Raw genomic sequence first — 17,595 nt, 5'->3', positions numbered from 1 at the left:
TGGGTGATGATGGGGTTCTGCAAGGAGGCAGAGAACAGACTGTGTGTTACACGGTGCAGCAGCTCTTGTGCCAGCCACAGGTACAGCTGCCTTTGCTGACGTGGAACTCCCAGCACCGTGGCTGCCACCACACCCTGGCCAGGCTCAGCATCTCCCCCACGGTCAGGCTGACAGGGTGGGTCCCACACTACCCACCCTGTACCCATCTCTGAAGGCCTTACGTTGAGGTACTCCACGGGCTTCGTGACGTTGAACTTGTCCATAGTGGTGATGATGATGGCAGGGGTGGTGAGGAAGAAGAGGAGGATGAACAGGACCACATTGATCACGAGGCAGCGGATCCACCAGATGAAGCCCCGGATGGAGAGGTGTTCCCTGGGAGGGGGAAAGGAGGGCATCACGATGGCTGCACAGGGCAGAAGGGCAGCCCTGGGGCCCCACGTGCATACCACAGCCTGGCCTGTGTGAGCAGCACTTGGGGCACCAGCCCAAGGCTTTGCCTTTCCAAATCACACCAGACCTCCAGCTCAGCCAGGCTGGACTTTAGCATGGAGGACACAATTAGCTACCAGTGGAGCAGATGGGGAGGGTGCACCCCTTTCCCATTGGTAGGGCCCACTAAGCCCGACAGAGCTACTCACCAGTAGATGTTCTGTGGGTCAGGGGCATAGCTGACTGTCCAGTTGGAGACATGGAGGGACTCACTGCAGGAGGAGGCCCTGGGCTCCCCGCGGCATGCACAGCCCTGGCACTTACAAGCATTGAAATCTTTGAGGATTCTGGAAAAGAAGAGAAAGAGGGAGATGCTGACAACTGGCAGGGACAAGCTGAGGGTGATGTCTTAGTGCTGGTATTCCTTTGATTTAAGGAGAAAGCTGGGAAAGGTCACCTTCCTGAGGAGGACAGGACCCTTTGTACTCACATGGCTGTGATGGTCTCATTGTGGAAGGTGACAAAGGCCATCCCCAGAGGCTTTTCATTCACCTTCTCCTTCTCCCGTTTGTAGTCATCTTTGAGCTTCTCCTCCAGCTTGGTATAGTACTCAATGGCCTCCACCTGGGCAGGAGGACAGAGGTCAGAGCAGTGAGCTGGGGACCCAAGCCCCCACATACCCAACACCTCCAGCTCTCTCTCCCCACCTCCTCACAGCCCCTGATGACACAGCAGCACAGGTGGCCACAGGGCTTGGGGTTGATCGTAGATGGGGTGTTCTCCTTGGTCTGCAGGTTGGTAAAGTAGATGCGCCCACGCTCAGCTTTCTTCCTGAAACAGGAGAACAAAGAGAAGGGAGCAAAGAATTAAAGAGGGTGGCTCAGAAAAGCTCCTATGGCACCCAAACTTGAGGGAGAGCCTGCAGCATCGGCCCATCCTGGCTTCCCTCCCAAACCAGGGGTTACCTCTCGGCATCGAGGAACATCAGCCGGGCCACGTCATAGCAGGGACGGGCCTCCAGGACGGTGCAGTTGGCATAGGCCTCCCTGTGGGCGAGAAGGGCCAGCTCATCACACCCAGCACCACAAGCTGTCCCCTCAAGCAAGCTCCACACATCTCCACAAGAAGCCTCTTTGGACTTCTGCCCTGTGGCAGCAAGGCACCTCTCTGACCCCACGCCCTCTCTTTGCCTTCATAGGCCATGAGGCTCGGGGTCAGAAAGAGGTGGAGGTGTTCCCAAAGGGCGCTAAGCATTTCTCCCCTCCCCAGAGTGCTTCTAAACATGGTCCTGATAGTGCGTTCACTGAGGTCCCGACAGAAGAGGATTTTTAAAAGAAAAATATCTTCTTCTCCAAGGACTGTGATCAGGGCAGAAGCAGCAGTACAACATCCCATAGTCATTGCTTGAGTGCCTCCTGCCTGTATCTCTGAACTCAACTACATTTCAGGATGTGCTCTGCCCACTACTTACCACACTGACCTCCTTCAGTGCTGCAAGAGACAACTGGGCATTTCCCAAGGCACAAATCTGCACACTCAGATAAAAATTTATGCAGAAAAATAGCAGTGAGATGCCAAAAATAAAGTGTTCATCGATTCTGACTAGCTTTCTGCTGTCTGTACTGCTGCCATTCCAGGTAACACTAGCACTTCCCCAATGAAAACATCCCTGTTATGGAATAGCCTTTAATCAGGGACACAGTGAGACTCACTCAAAGTGCTTCTTGATCTTCTCTGGCTCAGCATATTTTGAGATCCCATTGATGAAGAGAGTTCGCTTAACCTGGAATAAAGAAAGAAAGAAAAAAAAGAAGGCAGATAGGTGTGGATCAGCCTCAGATTGCTGTGGGAAGTGGGGTGCTCGGCAGCCTCTGCAAGGCCACCTGACTTGACAGAAGGGCAAGGGAAAATGCGCCCGGGAGAGCGGCCAGATCCTGCTCACCAAGTCATCCTCTTTGTAGCGCATCTTGGAGGTGTGCCGGCGCATGCTGTACACTGTCAGCAGCAGGTACAGGAAGGCAAAAGACGTGTGCAGCCACAGCAGGTTATTCCTGTCACAGGGGAGACCACGAAGGTCAGCGCGAGGTTGCCGCTACGAGCCTGCGCGTGGCTGGTCAGGCCCTGAAGGCGCTGGGGCCACGAGCAGCAGAACCAGCACGGCACCCACAGGGCTTACAACCGACTTCCAGGAGCTCAGCCTGGAGATGGGAGCAGGGAAGGGGTCTCACAGCAAGGGCAGAAACGTGACCTTCAAGGAGGTGAGGCTCTGCAGCAAGCGGACATTTACAAAATACCCCTTGAAGGCCTCAATTATCCATCCCACCCCTGCCCACACATACCCAGAATTCAGGTTAGCGATAGTTGTCCTCCCAAAGCTGTAGGCGTTGTTTTCTAGGGAGAAAGAGGCAGACATAAGCACGTCCAGCTACACTGAGTGGCACAGAACAGCACCGGGGTGGGCCACAGCAGCAAACTCACCTGCAGAACACCCCAAAACCCAAGCTGCCTAGGATGACCCTCTGGTTGCCCCATGCACAAAGCCGGAAAACAGGGTTTGCCTGGGTTAGTCTTGTCTTGTTCTGCCCTCTGCTGTTCCCCAGTGGTCTGAGACACGGTGCTGAAAGCAGCTCCCCCAGCCCCACCCAAAGCTCCCTGCTCTCACCTAGCAGGTCCCCTGAGAAGTTGACAGGTAACACGATGCCCACGGAGAGCACGCCCACGGCCACCAGCAGCCCGATGATGTGCCTCTGGAAGGAGAGGTAGTGCACCGCATCACCCCCACACTTGTCCCGGATCTCATCGTCCCTGCCGGGGAGAGAAAGGTCATCAGCCCTCCATGGGCTGGAGAAAAGCACGTAGCTGTGGCTGCCCTCCTGGTTTGAGCCCACAGAGCACCCTTGGCTCTGCCCTACACAGAGCTGTGGCCAGGCCCTGGGGTAGGGAGCCCAGCACCCAGCCCTGGGTGGCAGAAACCTGCCTGTGTGATGCTTACTACAGCCCCACTCCCTGTGGCCCTGTCCTCTGCCCCCCAGCACAGGCAGCTGGACACACACAAACCCCACCTCACACCCTTCTGGTGGGGGGCCTTATCCCTCCTGCTGAGATACAGGATGACTGACACCATCCCACAGCGCTCTGAAGCCACAAAGTGCTTAGGGGACTACTCCTGAGCATCATCAGGCTGGGGTGTCTCCTTGCATCCTCCAGTCCCCCTTTTGTAGCCAGGGGGAGAAGCACCTCTGCAGAGCAGCAGACAGTGTTTCTGAGAAGGGACTGAGGCAGGAGAGATTTGGGCTGGGTGCCCTTCTCCATCACAGACTCACTGTGTGACCTTAGTTTTGGTTTTAGGACTCCTCATCTTGTCCCATCTTTGTTTGTCCTTTCCAGAGGACACACTTTGCTTGTGCTCTTCAGAGAAAGGGCTGCAGCAAGGGCAGCAACTTCACTTCACACAGCTGTCCTGTGCTGGGTGTCCCAACACACTGCACTGCCTTTCCTTCTTCCCCACGTGGGTCCCCCATGCAGGTCCTGGGGCACTTACTTTATCCTGAAGATAGCTGTCAGCCAGGAGCAGAAACCCTGTGCAGAAAGACAGGAGGGTCTCACATCACTCCGTGTTCCCTCATCCCTGCTCCCTCCTTCAAAGGCTCAGGGGACCAGGTGCCCTTGCACCTCCACAGACTTAACTCAGACTTGACCATGAGCACCCAGACATGCAGAGCCATGGATGGACCAAGGTGGAGGAGATAATAGTGCTTCTCCATGGGGCACAACACAAGCTGGACTTTGCCATTTGGCTGTGCCCTACAAACTGGCAGTTCAACCTCCCGGATGACCCATGGGCTCCCAGCTAGCGTGGAAGCTCTTCACAGCCTAAGGACACCCAGAAAATTCACCATACAGGTACTTCAGCCATCATCCTGGATGAGAGGAGCTCTGCAGGGACTGGGAAGGTGGGCTGGGACAACTTAGCACTCCTCAAAGGGCACCTTCGGGAGGAGTATTTCCTGGGAACTTCACCACCCATCCATGACACCCTGTTATCCTACTGAACCGTGCCTCCCCTTTAGAAAGAAAAACAGCAGTAGAGATAGACAGTGGGGTTAGGAGGAGCTGGCAAGTATTGTTTGTAACGTTGAGAAGACAGGTTGAACAGATGTCCCTTAAGCCCCAGGGAGGTACAGCTTAGTTATTTAAGCATATGTCTAGAAGCCACATGGTTATGTCTTCTTGAGCTCTCTATTTTGCTCACACACAACAAAATGTGAGACCTAAGGCCCAAGAACGGGCAAACTGTGCTTCTTCTGAAGAGCTCTTGGTTCAGACAAGCTGTGGGCTCCTGGCCACTAGAAGGCAAGGTGTTTGACTTGCTGCTACTCACGTTGTCCCTCTGGTCGAAGTCCACAGAGCTGGAGACAGAGGTGAGGCGCTCATAGCGGTCGTGGTTGTCGGAGTGCAGGGCGGAGGCTACGCTACAATGACAAGCAGGGAGTGAGGGAGAGAGTTAGAAGATGCGAGGAGGCAGCCTGGCCAGGAACCAGGAGCACCCAGAAGATCAGAGGTTAATTCAGGCCAGTTTGCACCAGGTGAGATGGAGAGAGGCAAGATCAGAAAGCAGAGGCAGCAGTAAGCTGAGACTCCTCCTCAGGCAGCACTCCGAGCCCAGCAGCCCCCGCGGGTTTGGCCACGGACGCCACTCGCTCAGCACCTTCTGAGGGGCACACACGTTACACAGCAGCCCCTGCAAGCAGGGCCACGGCAGGGAGCTGAGCTCTGTTTAACACAGGGGAGGTGGGAATCAGAGGGTGCTGCAGCCCTTCTGGGTCCGGTGTGGCTGCGAGGTGGCAGCCCCAGCGCTCTGGAGAGGCGTGGGCAGCAGCTCCCATCCTGGAGGTCCTCACCCACCACCGGGATGAGGACGGCTGAGAGCCTGGTGGGCTGCATCACACTGCATCGGTGCTCCCTGCCCTTAGTGCTTCAGTGCAGGGGAACTCCAGAGAACGCAGCTGAGCCCCAGCATCTGTGCTGCTTGGAAACAGGCTCAGCCCAACCTGCTCCGCAGCCTCACCTCGGCCTCCTGCCTCAAATCCCTCAGGCTAAAGGACAGGAAAGCAAGAGAGGTGAATATCCCAGATCACTTTACTCCAGGTGCAGGCAGGGACCTAGATGAAGAACTTGCAGCAGAAGCATCCAAGGTAGACAATATCTCCCCATTACAAATAGAGGTGGAGGGCAACCAGCAAAGGAGACAAGAAAATGGTCCAGAGACCTAAATTAAATAGCACTTGCAAGATGACAACAGCAGCCTGGGACCTTGGAGGTGTACAAGAGGAAATATGGCTGATCTGAAGGCTAGAAGCAAAGGGAAAAAAAAAAGCCACATGAAAACATGGTCTCACTATAACCAGTACAGGCTCGAGGAGGATCAGATGGACAAGAACCTGGAGAAACAGCAGCTGAGACAAGTGCTAGAGATGTGGTGGATCACTACTGGAATGAGAACAAGCAAAGACCCTCATGACCCCACTGCAGGAAAGAGGATGGGACATGGAGCCTCCTTCAGAGCAGAGCAGCACCTGCTGAGTGCCTAGGTGGAAGTGACAGAGAGAGGGGAAGGAGCTGAGGTGAAGGTCAGGGGCCTGCAGTGGCGCTGATCAGGCAGTGGTGTGCAGCCCAACACCACGCTCTGCTGGAGGGACAGAGAGAGCTCTGACAGAGCTCTCAGACCTTCAGCTCACAAGGTGACCAGGCTAACTCAGCTCCATGCAGGGGGATGCAGAGGTGACAGTCAGGATGACCGGCAGTCCCGAGAAGACAGAGGAGGCCAAACCTTGTCAAAGATGGGAAGGTGAAGAGGGAGCTCCCATGGTACCTGCACCTAGCTGGAAGCTTTTTGAAGTAAAGCACTAACAAAGCGAGTGGTGGAGGTAAGGTTGCCCTAAACAACAAGATGATCAAGGTGGGATTCTGCCCGTTGCCCCACGTTTGATGCCAGCCCTGCCAGCAAAGGAGAAGGATGGGGTCCAAGGTATGATCAGCCTCAGGCCAAGGGAACTGCAGGCTCTGGGAGGGGAGGCCAGGCATGCTGTGTAATGAGCTTGCTGCAGTGCAAGGCAGGAGGTGGCTGTGTGGGTGGCAAGCCCCACAGGGCTGTGATCACTGTCCTCACATGCAGAGGTGGGGTTAGGTTGCCACAGCTTCCCAGTGCAGACCGAGTCACCAATTAAGAGTGCTGATGGCTTCCACAAGCCCTGGCAAGGGGCAGGACAAGGACACTTGCAGGTTCTCAGGCAAAGGGAGGACTCAGGAGGATACACTCCTGTGCCAAGACCAATGCTGCACATTCAAAGGCTGGGAGCACCAGGTGGCATGCAGGTGTCCCTAACCCACCACTGTGCCCCAGCACAGACAATAGCTAGAACTGGAAGGTGCTGCCAGCCTTGGATGCGTGCAACCAGGACAAGGTTTCCTTGCTGAGCTCCACATGCTTTTGGAAGCTTCCAGCTACCAACACTATCCCAGCTCAAGCAGTAGGGTTGGGGTGAGGGGGTGAGGCAGGCAGGGAGTGGTGTGTCAGCAGAGCACTCCAGCAAGCTTAGATGAAGAATGAGAGCAGGAAGAAGCAGTCCCCCAGAGAAAGACAAGCTCACTGAGGGTAACTGAGGTGGCCACCCTGAAAAGCAGAGCCTGACAGCTCTGCTACCTCTGCCATACTCCTCTCACAAAGTGTTAACAGTGAAAAGTTGCCAGACACCTGAAGCAGGGCCAACCACTAGTGAAGCACCCAAGCAGGAGCGAGGGGTCCCCTCTGTGCCATGCACCACAGGTACCACCACCTCTGTTTTCACAGCTCTGGCTGCTCTGCTCCTTTAGGGGACAGGAGCAACTACAAAACCAGGGGCACTCTGGTACCCTTTCCAGGCAGCAGCAGTGGCAGCCCCCTGCTTTGCAGGTGATGGAGTATGAGAAGTGAGGCTGCAGCTTGCTGCCCTGGCCTCAAGACACATCAGCCTGGCTGGAAAGACCACCACAAGCTCTGTGCTGCCAGCTGATAGTCTCCTCTGCAGTGGGTACCACCCAGCCACTCAGCAAGGCATGGGGGATGCACTTGTCTTTGGCATGAAAGCAGCAAGGAAGAGGACAGAACATGCAGGGAGTGTCCATGGTGGAGCTTAATGGGCAATGCCAGGTCTAGATGCTGGAGGATGCTCTTGGCAGCACTGAGGCAGGAATTTTGCTTCTATGTGGGAAAGAAAGGTGCTGCCAGCTGTGGGTAGGTGGCAAGGGACAAGTGCCAATGCGTGTCCTGGCCCCAGCAGCCTCATGGGGTCAAGGAAAAAGACAGAAGCCTTGCAACTGCCTGCCAGATGCTCTCTGTGCTCTTGCCTGCCCTCGCAGCTGGCACAAGAAGAACCATGCAAAGGAGGCTCCCCTGTACATGAGTGACCCAAGCATGCTGTGGGCTCAGGCAACCAGGTTTATTTTCTCCGTTGAAAGGCAGAATAGCTGGATGTGGGCAGGTAGAGCAGTGTATGTGACATGGTGTCCTCCACCTTGGCTGGGACTGGGACCTCCTCAGCACTGCTGCCCTCAGAGAATGTTTAAGGGCTACTAGGGGAAAATCAAGGTGCATCCAGCTGTGGTAGTGGCCGACACAAAGAGCAGGGAAAGAAGTCAGAAGAGCACGAATCCATTGGGAGGCACAAATCCAAGCCCAAACTCCCATCCACTTAGATTAATTCAGAAAAGCAAGACAGAAAACAGTAAGAAAAAAAGGAGAAAAAGAGAGTGCAAGCAAGAAAGAGACCCTGAAAAAACCACATACTATTCCCGCTCCTCTCGCTCGGTCTGCCAGCGTCGGCGCCTGGGGGCACAGAAACAAAAAAGGAAAGGTTACAACCAGGGGAGCAGGCGCTGGGCCTCCCCCGCTGCATGCACCAAACGGGGCTCCACACTGTCCTGGGGAACAGAAATCTGCCAGTGGTCACGCTGGAGAAGACCTTCCTGCCAGGGCCCAGTGTTAAAATCATAGAATCACATTGGTTGGAAGAGACCTTTAACATCACCGAGTCCAACCGTTAACTGAGCACTGCCAGGGCTCCGCTGAACCATGTCCCTCAGCACCACATCTACACGGCTTCTAAATACCTCCAGGGGTGGGGGTATCCCTCACCACTGTTCTGGGCAGCCTGGGCCAGGGCTTGACAACCCTTGCAGAGAAGAATTTTGTCCTCATGTCCAACCTAAACCTCCCCTAGTGCACAGAATCGTTTAGGTTGGAAAAGACCTTTATGATCATCCGATCCAACCATTAACCTAACTCTACCAAGTCCACTGCTAAAACATGTCCCTAAGCACCATATCTATGTACAACTGTGAAATACCTCCAGGGATGGGGACTCCACTGCTTCCCTGGGGAGCTGCAGCCTGTTTCAGTGCTTCACAATCCTTTCAATAACGAATTTTTTCCTAATATCCAACCTAAAGCTCCCCTGGCACAACCTGAGGCAGTCTCCTCTCATCCTATCGCTTATTAGATGTGAGACGAGACTGGCACCTACCTTGCTACAACCTCCTTTCAGGCATTTGGGGAGTGAGAAGGTCTCCTCTGAGCCTCCTTTTCAGACTAAATAGCCCCAGTTCCTTCAACTGCTTCTCATAACTCTAGACCCTAACAGCCTTGGTGTTGCCCCAAGCCACAACATCCCAAGTCTCTGCTGGCCCAGGGGCAGACTGCTTTGTTGCCAGCTAAAGGGAAGCTGGCTTTACTGTGAAGGTGGCCTGGCTCCACACCACGGTGTCCCAGGGAGCTCCTGAGGAACAGGGACAGGCAGGGCAGCCTGGTGGGGCTACCCAGCTGCCACCTGAGCTGCCCTTCCATGCCTCTCCTCCCTACTCAGGCAGCCAGCACACTTGCATCCCACCCTCCTGAAACATTCATTCCACTCCCTGGATGGGCGAAGCAGCAGGGGCTTCTCCCTGGGATCCCAGTCCTGGGGATCCACAGCCTTTACCACAGCCATGCTGTCCCTCTGCCCAGGTGTACCAGCTCTCCCTCACCCAGCAGCTGGCACCCCTCTGCCTTTCTGCCTACAGCAAGCCACCACTGCTCCCAATCCATTGCACCCAAGGTGCTCGAGGATCACCTCAGAGAAGGGCCAGCCCTCTCCCCACAGTGAAGGCTGCAGCTGTGCCACCCCTGTGGCTACCAGCCAGTGCTTGGGACCAGACAGGTTAACCCCAAGGAACTGCTGCTCTTTCCCCAGTGAGGTCTCACCTGGCTGTTCCCTTCTCCTCACTTTCCTCCAGGGCTCCTGCATTGCTCATCTCCCCAGCCGGGCCAGGAAAGGAATAGCAGAGGAGTCACAAGGACACGGCTGCTTATCTAATGCTATCCAGGACTGCTTATCTAAACCAGGAGAGTTCCTGGTTCAGTGCTGGAAGAAATTTACTCTTTCCACTGTCATGAATGGAATGCTCAAGAGCAGCTTGCTTGAGTCTGAATCACCAGAGGAACCAAAGAGGCTGGAGCTCAGCCCCATCCAGACCTTTGGACATGATGAACTTGTTGAGGTCATCAGGAAGAAGAACCACCCACCACAGCCAGCCTTGAGAAGCCACACTTTGCCTCCACCACATGACAAAATGCTACAGGCACTGTGAACCACCCTGAAGAGAGGTGGACTACCTGCACAATCCCTCTAACTCAGTCAAGGAGAAATCAGTGTTCTGCACTGGAAGAAAATAATCATTGTCCTTCCTGCTGCTGACAGCAAAAATAAGAATAGCATCTCACTCTGCTGTGGAGCTGCCACCCCCAACGTGCTCCAGCCTTTGCCAACAGACACTGTAGCCCGTGAATGCACTGGGCAGGAGGGATCCATACCCAGAGGGACTTGTCAGCACCAGGGAAGTGAGCTAAGCTCACACTGACACAGCAGTACCACATCTGGAAAGGCAGCCTACTGCTTTAAAGTGCTCTTAACAGGAACTGCATCCAGCAGAGCCATGAAGACACCTTCAGAGGCTTAACAAAGCCTTCACTGTGGCAGCCCTGACCCTTTCTAGGACCTCTTCTCCTCTCTCCTCCCTCTATCTGCTGTTCCTCTGTAAGGGCCCCTGCACACCTCTGTAACAGTAGGGACCATAGGCAATACAGAGCCAGTGGGCACTACTCCCTCTGTTGGGAGAAACAGAAGAGCTGTAACAAAAAAGCTGGTAAGCAGGGATTCTGCCTCTTCCTGGAGATCAGGGGATACAACCAACAATTGCCTCTCCTCCCCAGCTGCCTCAGGCAAGGGAATTTCTCCCTTCTGCCCCACAGCAAAGAGAGGCACTACTCATGCCTTGTTTTCCTGCCCCTCTCCCACACTTACCTGTCAGCATCAGTCACCAGGGCCAGGCGTCCATAGTCCCAGGCAACTTTACGCAAGATTGAGAAGACAAATAACAGTGCCTGGAAGAGAGCAAAGGAGGAGCTGTGAGATGAGGTATTGTAGGAGGGAACAGGACTCCTCAGGCAGCATCCCACTGAGTCCATGGGACACCACAAGTTCCCCAGGGCTATTAAAAAAATCAGACTATCTGGCTGGCTGTGAGAGGCAGAGGTCTAGGGTGCAATACAGTAGCTAAAATAGCCACAGGATCCAAAGGCCCTCGGGTCCCAAGGAGGGGAGATTGTGGCTACAGCATCTGTAGTCCTGCATTTCCTAAGGAGGAACAAGCAAAGCTTTTGGATGGGTAAAGCTGTAGTTTTGGGATGTAGGACTTACTTAATATCACCTATATCCTTAGGAAAATTTGCAACACCCTTCCTTGGCTCAGTGCAGCGGTACTGGCAGGCCAGAAATCCAGCCAGCAACAAAGTCTGGGATGGCATTTGGGGCCTTCAACTCTACCCACCCAGCCACAGCCCTCCCTTGAAGGGCTGATTAGGGGAGAAGATGCTGAAGCACAAATTAATAGACTTACAAGAAAGCACATGAAGTCGAGGGCTAGGACGGTGGGCACCCCACCGAAGGGCAGCCCCTGCAGCACAGTGCTGCGGATGCGGGCGCTGTAGCAGTAGTCCTTGGTGCTGTTGTTGCATGTGGAGGACTTGCAGGCTTCCCCTGCTGAGCCCAGGGTGGCAATCACGTAGGGAAGCATCTCTACAGCTTCATCGTCCTCCCTGGGGAAAGGAGAGAAAGGCCTAGTTAGATGCCCACCAGCTGGACGACAGCATAGTTCTGTTGGGAGTTAGAGGCCAGCCTCGCCTGGTATCTCAGGCTCCTCTGAGCTACAGGATTTCCCTGGGAATCAGCATCCAGGGAAAAGGTCACCTGGAGAAGACTGATGAGACTGGGGGCTGCTGAGCGAGCCTGGGTGCTTCAGCAGCTGTGGTCCCACCATGTACAGTCTCAGAGCTCCCTTCCTTGTTCCCTGCTCTGACACACCACTCAGGTGCACCTCTTTCTCACAGACTGCTCCTCTTCCTGAGGAGACAGTGTCTCAGCCCCTTCCCCTCAGCATGGAGAATGTTTAGGTACAGGAAAGGGTGGGGTGGTGGGGGCATGAAGCCACATCTAGATGACGGAAACAGACCGCTACGGGACAGTTGCTGCATCATGATCCCACAATTTCCTTTGCCTGGCTGCATGCCACCAGCTTTATTAGGCTGAATCACCAGCCCCTGCTCACTGCAGGCCTCAGCCCCCAGGGCACTCATCAGGGGGGCTGGTTACACCCCCCGCTTGTTTTCTGCCCTCCTCTGACTTGGATTCATTTTGATGCAACCACACAGAAGGCAGAGAGGTGGTTTAGGCTCTGCTGTTTAGCTGGTCAAATGTTTCATTTGTCTCATTGCCCTTCCCGAACTGCTACAAGATCTGCAGCTGGGTTCGGGTCAGCATCACTACTGGACACAGGGAGATCTTCCTCCTGTGCAGAGCAGTGCCATGGGAAATACAGAGAAGACCATGACAGCAATGGATAAATGCAAACTGAGCATTGCTGGTATGGCCTGGAAATGCAACCACTCTGTGGAACGGGAGAGAAAACCCCATCAGCTGCAGAAGGAAGAAGCAGTAACAGGTGGAAAGATCTACCCAGGCTGCTGATCCCTGAGCCACCCCTCTTAGCCAGCTACCCCAAATCCTTCACTACCACCATGTACCATGCAGAAAGGCTGGCTGGCACAGCATTGCTTCCAGGCAACGCTCAGGGGCTGCTGACCCAAGCCCAAAAATGCCATCCTGGTGGGCTGGGTAAAACAGTCATCACTCACCCAAAGCACAAGAAAGCCACCACTGCACTGGGCTGCTTTCAGCCTCTTGTCCCAGAGATGCCCCCTGCCAACAGCCCCTGCCCTTCTAGCTCCATGTTGGCCAGTGACATTTGTCATTTGGGGACATCTGGGGTCTGTGACATTCACCTTGGCCAAATTAACGAGAGGCTTGGAAGAGCCAGCAGATGGATGGGAAGAAATGACAGGATGAGACTTAAAGGCAAGCCACATGCTTTGGAGAATGAATGGTTATACCCCTCTGGTTCTAGGTCTGAAGTGCCAGCCTAGATGGACTTACTGCAAAGAGGAATAGCTCTTGCTCCTCTTATTGGGAATCTTGCAAACTTTTAGGTTGTAAATGGTAAACTTGCAGCAACAAGTTTCACATGTTGAGTAAAAGACTATGATCCCACTACAAGTCCACAGCCTCCAGTTTTCCTCACATAGTGAGAAAAGGCAAAGAGCAGAAGCCTTTGCTTTTTCTAGACCTACTAGGCTCACTCATATTAATTGCCCTCTTCTTCCCATGACATGATATATCTTCCAGCTCTAACCACTCTCACCACACATCCCCAATACATGCTCTTTTGACCCTCAGAAAGGTGATCAGAACTGCATATGACATCCTGGGTAGGGAAATGACCTTGACTGCCAGAGCAGCATTCCGATGCTCTCAGCATCTCTCCTTATGCTACTCCCCAGGCAGCTGAGTATGATTTACTTCCCCCATGGCATCTTTGTTTATTGAGGGAAAGCATCTCTGTAACCAGGCTGCAATGCTGCTGCCCTGAGTAGCCACAGTAATTTGGAAGCCAGCCATTTGCCAGAACAAATCACTCCTTCTAATGTTCCCCACTGCAGGGTTCTCAGAACCCACTTTCTCACCACCTCACACCACTTTGCTTCACACACTCTTACTCTGGAGTCACTTGACAGATCTGAACAACTCCAGGGTATTGGCAGATTTTGGGTAACCTGCTGCACATTATCTTTTCGGGGTCATTAATAGCAAAGGACCTCATCCTTCTGCTCGTTAAACTGAAATTGCTCACTCACCCTAGCCCTTGTTTATAGACCCTCAGCCAGTTTTAGATCCAGGATTCTACATCTCCTCCACTGGACAGTTTTCTTAACAGTCTTTTGTGAGGGATTTCAGGGGTTTTGCTGAACAACCAAGCAAGGTACACAAGCTGGCCAAGTACTACCTATTATTTTACTGAAGTGCTGAAAGACTTGCAATAGATCAGGGAAGCATGATTTTCTTCTGCAGAGACCTAACTGTTTACCTCATTCCTGCATGTTTTATAGCCCCATTTTCTGGTCCTCTTTCTAAAAACAGAAAAAAAGCTTTTACACTCACACTGCCCACAGCCCTACCATAACCATTACTTATACAAACCATCGCGTGCTCAAGACAAACTTTGGAGGCCTATGGGTAATTCAAGCCACATTTCACAGAGACATGTCTCAGAGATGTGTGTTTCCTCTGAAGCCTAGAGGATAGACTAGAAGGGACTGGAGATAAACCTTGTAGCCCCTCCAGTAACCCAGCCAGGATAATCCAGCAATGGAAAATCTGTGGCCTATGCCCAAGGCTTACACTGCCCTTTCACCAGCCCAGCCAGGCAGCAGAGCAGCCGTCAGTGCCATCCTCTGTCTTCACGCTGCTTTTGGTCTCGGCCACTCCAGGGACCCCTCTGCCCCCACCCTCACCTGGGCAGGGCATGTGGCAAGGGGTCCCAAGCTGCAAGGGGCAGGGCTGGCCCCGCAGGCAGCTGATGCTGGGTGCAGGTTCTCAGCAAAGCACAGGCGGGGAGGAGAGGCGGCACCGGCAGTGAGCAGGGGCCTGCAGCACAGACACACACGTCCCAGTTATGGAAGGAAATCCTCCCCAGCAGACTTCTCCTGCAACAGCCTCACCTCTCCCAAATACACACCCGATGCCCTGCCTCCACCCAAGGCACAGATGGTTTTGCAAAGCTTTCTGTTCAGATCCCACTGCCTGCCTCTGGGGAAGGACCCTGTGTGCATCCTTACACCTGTGCTGTCCCAGCTGTGGTGTACCAGGATAAGGTCAAAGGTGCCTTTCTTGGTCTCCTTCTCCCCTCGAGGGCTGCAGGACGGGGTGAGCTTGGCTCTGCCTAGGCTGAGATGCTAACGTGAGCACAAGCTCCTGCGTGTCAAGAGAGCCAAGGTGCAGGGATGCTGTAAGGGCTGGGGCAGCAGCGACCAGCCCGAGGCGTCCAAGCCCTTTCCTGATGCAAGAGTGACTTCCCAGCAGAGCATGCAGTGGTGGGAGGCAGTAAGAGTGGGACATCAAACAAGGTTCCATGCAAGCCCCAGATCACTTCCCTCCTACACTTGGTGCATTTAATGCCAACTTCCTCAAAACAGCAAGGACAGCATAGAAAGAATTCCCAAAAGGCATCTTTAGCTCTTATTCAGCAGTATGGGACTCCATCCCCTTCCCTATGAGCAGAAGGAAGAGGAAGGGAGGAATGCCAGTCCTCCCACTTCCCCCATCCCCACAGAAGCCTGCTCTCTGCTCCACACCACAGCCTCTACACCCCTAGCAGGAAAAGCATTTCCACACTGCCCCACGTTTCCACCCCAATGTGCCAGGAGCAGCAGCACCCTGCTTCCTAGCTGAGGCCCCTGAAGCACATCCCAGCAGAGGCCGTAGCACACACAGCCTCCGGCCCAGGGCCTGCCTGCTGCACCCTGTGTGAAGGCAGCCCTGGGAACCACCACCCTTGGGGCCTGATGGACCTAGCAGGACAGGGGTTTCCTCCTCCCGCCTCGCCTTTGTCCTTGGCCTGCAGGTGAGCTTGGCTTGCTGGGTTTTTCTCTTGGATGAGCACCCGCATAGGAACCAAACAAGCCTCCTTGTTCCCCATCCATTCATGGCAAAGGGAAAGATGGAAGAAAGCAGCCTGAGGTGAGGAAGGTCAGGACCATATAATCATAGAATGGTTTGGGCTGGAAGGGACCTTAAAGATCACCTAGATCCAACCCCTCTGCCATGGGCAAAGACACCTCCCACTAGATCAGGTTGCACAAGCCCCATCCAACCTGGCCTTGAACACTTCCAGGGAGGGGACATGCACAACGACGTGCCTTGGCCCTTCCACAGCTGCATGTCAGCCCTCAGAGTGTGCATGGGGATGTTCATCAGGCCACCCTGCAGCCTGGGCAGGGCCCGACAACTGGCAGAGGCCCAAGGGGCTCTGCGGGGCAGGGGCCCAGGAGGCACCCATTGAGGGGGCTGCCCGCCCCACGCTGAACTCGGCCATGGCACAGGGGGGCCTGAGCACGCAATGAAAACAGTGCTGCAGGCCCTTCCTGTCAACTCGTGCCAGAGTCTCTGCCCATGGCGCCCAGCACACGCACCCTCTGCCATACCCCTGGCACCAGGGGGCAAGAGCAAGCGTTCTGCTGGGGCCTGGGCAGGAGCAGGAGGCCGAGGACACCCGGCTCACAGGCACTCCGAGGCACAGACACGGGCGAGTGTCTAGCTGCGTTCTTCCAGCCACACCACTGATGTCAGCCAGACATGAGGAGGTGGCCTGAGAAACGTCTGCAGGAAAATATAAATCAGTAGAGCATACGCCTGCAGCCTGGACGACGTAAGCACACAAGCCATGTTCATTTGTTTTCTCACTGGTAAATGTTAATAACCCCATCTGCAATTAGAGCAGCGAGCCTGTGCTCCAGCAGAGATACAGTCCTTTATGGAAATGCAGCAGTCTCACTGCAGGCTGGGCTACAGAGACAGGCACTGGGGTAGCAGCACATTCAGGGTTAATACACTAGAGATTTCCAGATTTGAAAAAAAAAAAAAACAAACCCAAAAAAATTACTAACCCAAAATTTGCTAAATCTCTAGGACATGGCATTCAGGGAAGTTAGGTGTGTTTTGGTTCCTGGCCCCAGAGTGTCTTGGAGGCATGGTCTGTACCTTTCAGACCTGCTCCTCTAAGGTCCCTTTGGTCTCCCAAGCACCAGGGGTGATCCACAGCATGACACCAGGGACCTGAGCCCAGAGGATGTGCCACTCTGAGACTCTGCCTGCACCAGGCTCTCGGGGGCCCTTACGCAGCAGCCTGTACCCAATGTTGAGGGAGGCTCTTCACCCCCGAAAGAGCCACCTAGCTTACCTGCACTTTGATGGCAAAGGCCAGCAGAGCTCTGTGCAAAACGTTTGCAGCCACAAAGACCACAGGAAAAACCGTCCGACTCTTGGCAAGTCATCAGGGAAAATCCTCAGGAGAGATGGGAGAAAGGGGCTTGCAAATTAGCTGAAAGCCTTTCCCAGAGTCCAGCAGCAAAGAAAAGGGGGTAAACGGCACTCTTGCTGCAACCAGTGTGGTGGGAAGGGTGCCCCGTGGCATGCCTCAGACCTGGCATGGGGCTTTCAGGCAGCAGAGGGCCCGAGAAGTGCTGACATGCTGGGTGCAGTGAGGAGAAACACGATCTGCAGGCCAAGGGAAAAAGCATCAAGAGGCAAATGTGCTACCGGTGCATTTCCAACAAGCCTGGGCAAAGCACCGGCATCAGTCCTTTATCACCAGGAAGGAGGAGAGCCTGCCAAAGCCCTGCATCTCTCCACCTCCTCTCCATCTCCTCCAACCAACACACACAGCTCCCTGCACACTTCAGTGTCTGCAGGAGCTAGCCAAGCAGACACCAGGCCTCCAAAGCTTTGATCTGGCGAGCTCGGCTTCTTCAAAGCAAAAAACTAAGGGCACCCTTACCCTGGGTCCAAAGTCTTTCCAGCTGGCTTTGCATCAGGCCTCAAATGCCTGTCAGCAAAGGCCATCACACCTTTTTTGGTGCGTATGAGCTGCCAGCTGTGGTGTTGGCAGGTTCCCTCACTGTCACCCCATGCTGCTCAGAGC

The 17,595-nt window shown here is 54.3% G+C and overlaps 1 protein-coding gene across 1 annotated transcript in view; it reads right to left on the bottom strand.

Moving 5' to 3' along the window:
- The window catches only part of LOC103771166 (CSC1-like protein 2), a gene marked incomplete at its 3' end in the record, with an annotated part of 14,311 nt that extends 2,731 nt beyond the window's left edge, over positions 1-11,580 (bottom strand). Inside the window, 16 exon segments of the mRNA XM_008938456.1 lie at positions 1-2; positions 4-17; positions 222-375; positions 642-779; positions 923-1,056; positions 1,140-1,263; positions 1,398-1,478; positions 2,145-2,215; positions 2,375-2,483; positions 2,772-2,823; positions 3,095-3,237; positions 3,974-4,011; positions 4,814-4,904; positions 8,258-8,296; positions 10,809-10,888; positions 11,404-11,580. The exon segment at positions 1-2 is cut by the window's left edge and continues 67 nt beyond it. Of these exon segments, the coding sequence (XP_008936704.1) occupies positions 1-2; positions 4-17; positions 222-375; positions 642-779; positions 923-1,056; positions 1,140-1,263; positions 1,398-1,478; positions 2,145-2,215; positions 2,375-2,483; positions 2,772-2,823; positions 3,095-3,237; positions 3,974-4,011; positions 4,814-4,904; positions 8,258-8,296; positions 10,809-10,888; positions 11,404-11,580 (1,447 nt within the window).
- Positions 11,581-17,595: the final 6,015 nt, after the last annotated feature.

Source organism: Merops nubicus, unplaced genomic scaffold (assembly GCF_000691845.1).
Source record: "Merops nubicus isolate BGI_N331 unplaced genomic scaffold, ASM69184v1 scaffold29454, whole genome shotgun sequence".
NCBI classification, from domain to species: domain Eukaryota; kingdom Metazoa; phylum Chordata; class Aves; order Coraciiformes; family Meropidae; genus Merops; species Merops nubicus.
This window is presented reverse-complemented; position numbering and strand designations above follow the sequence as displayed.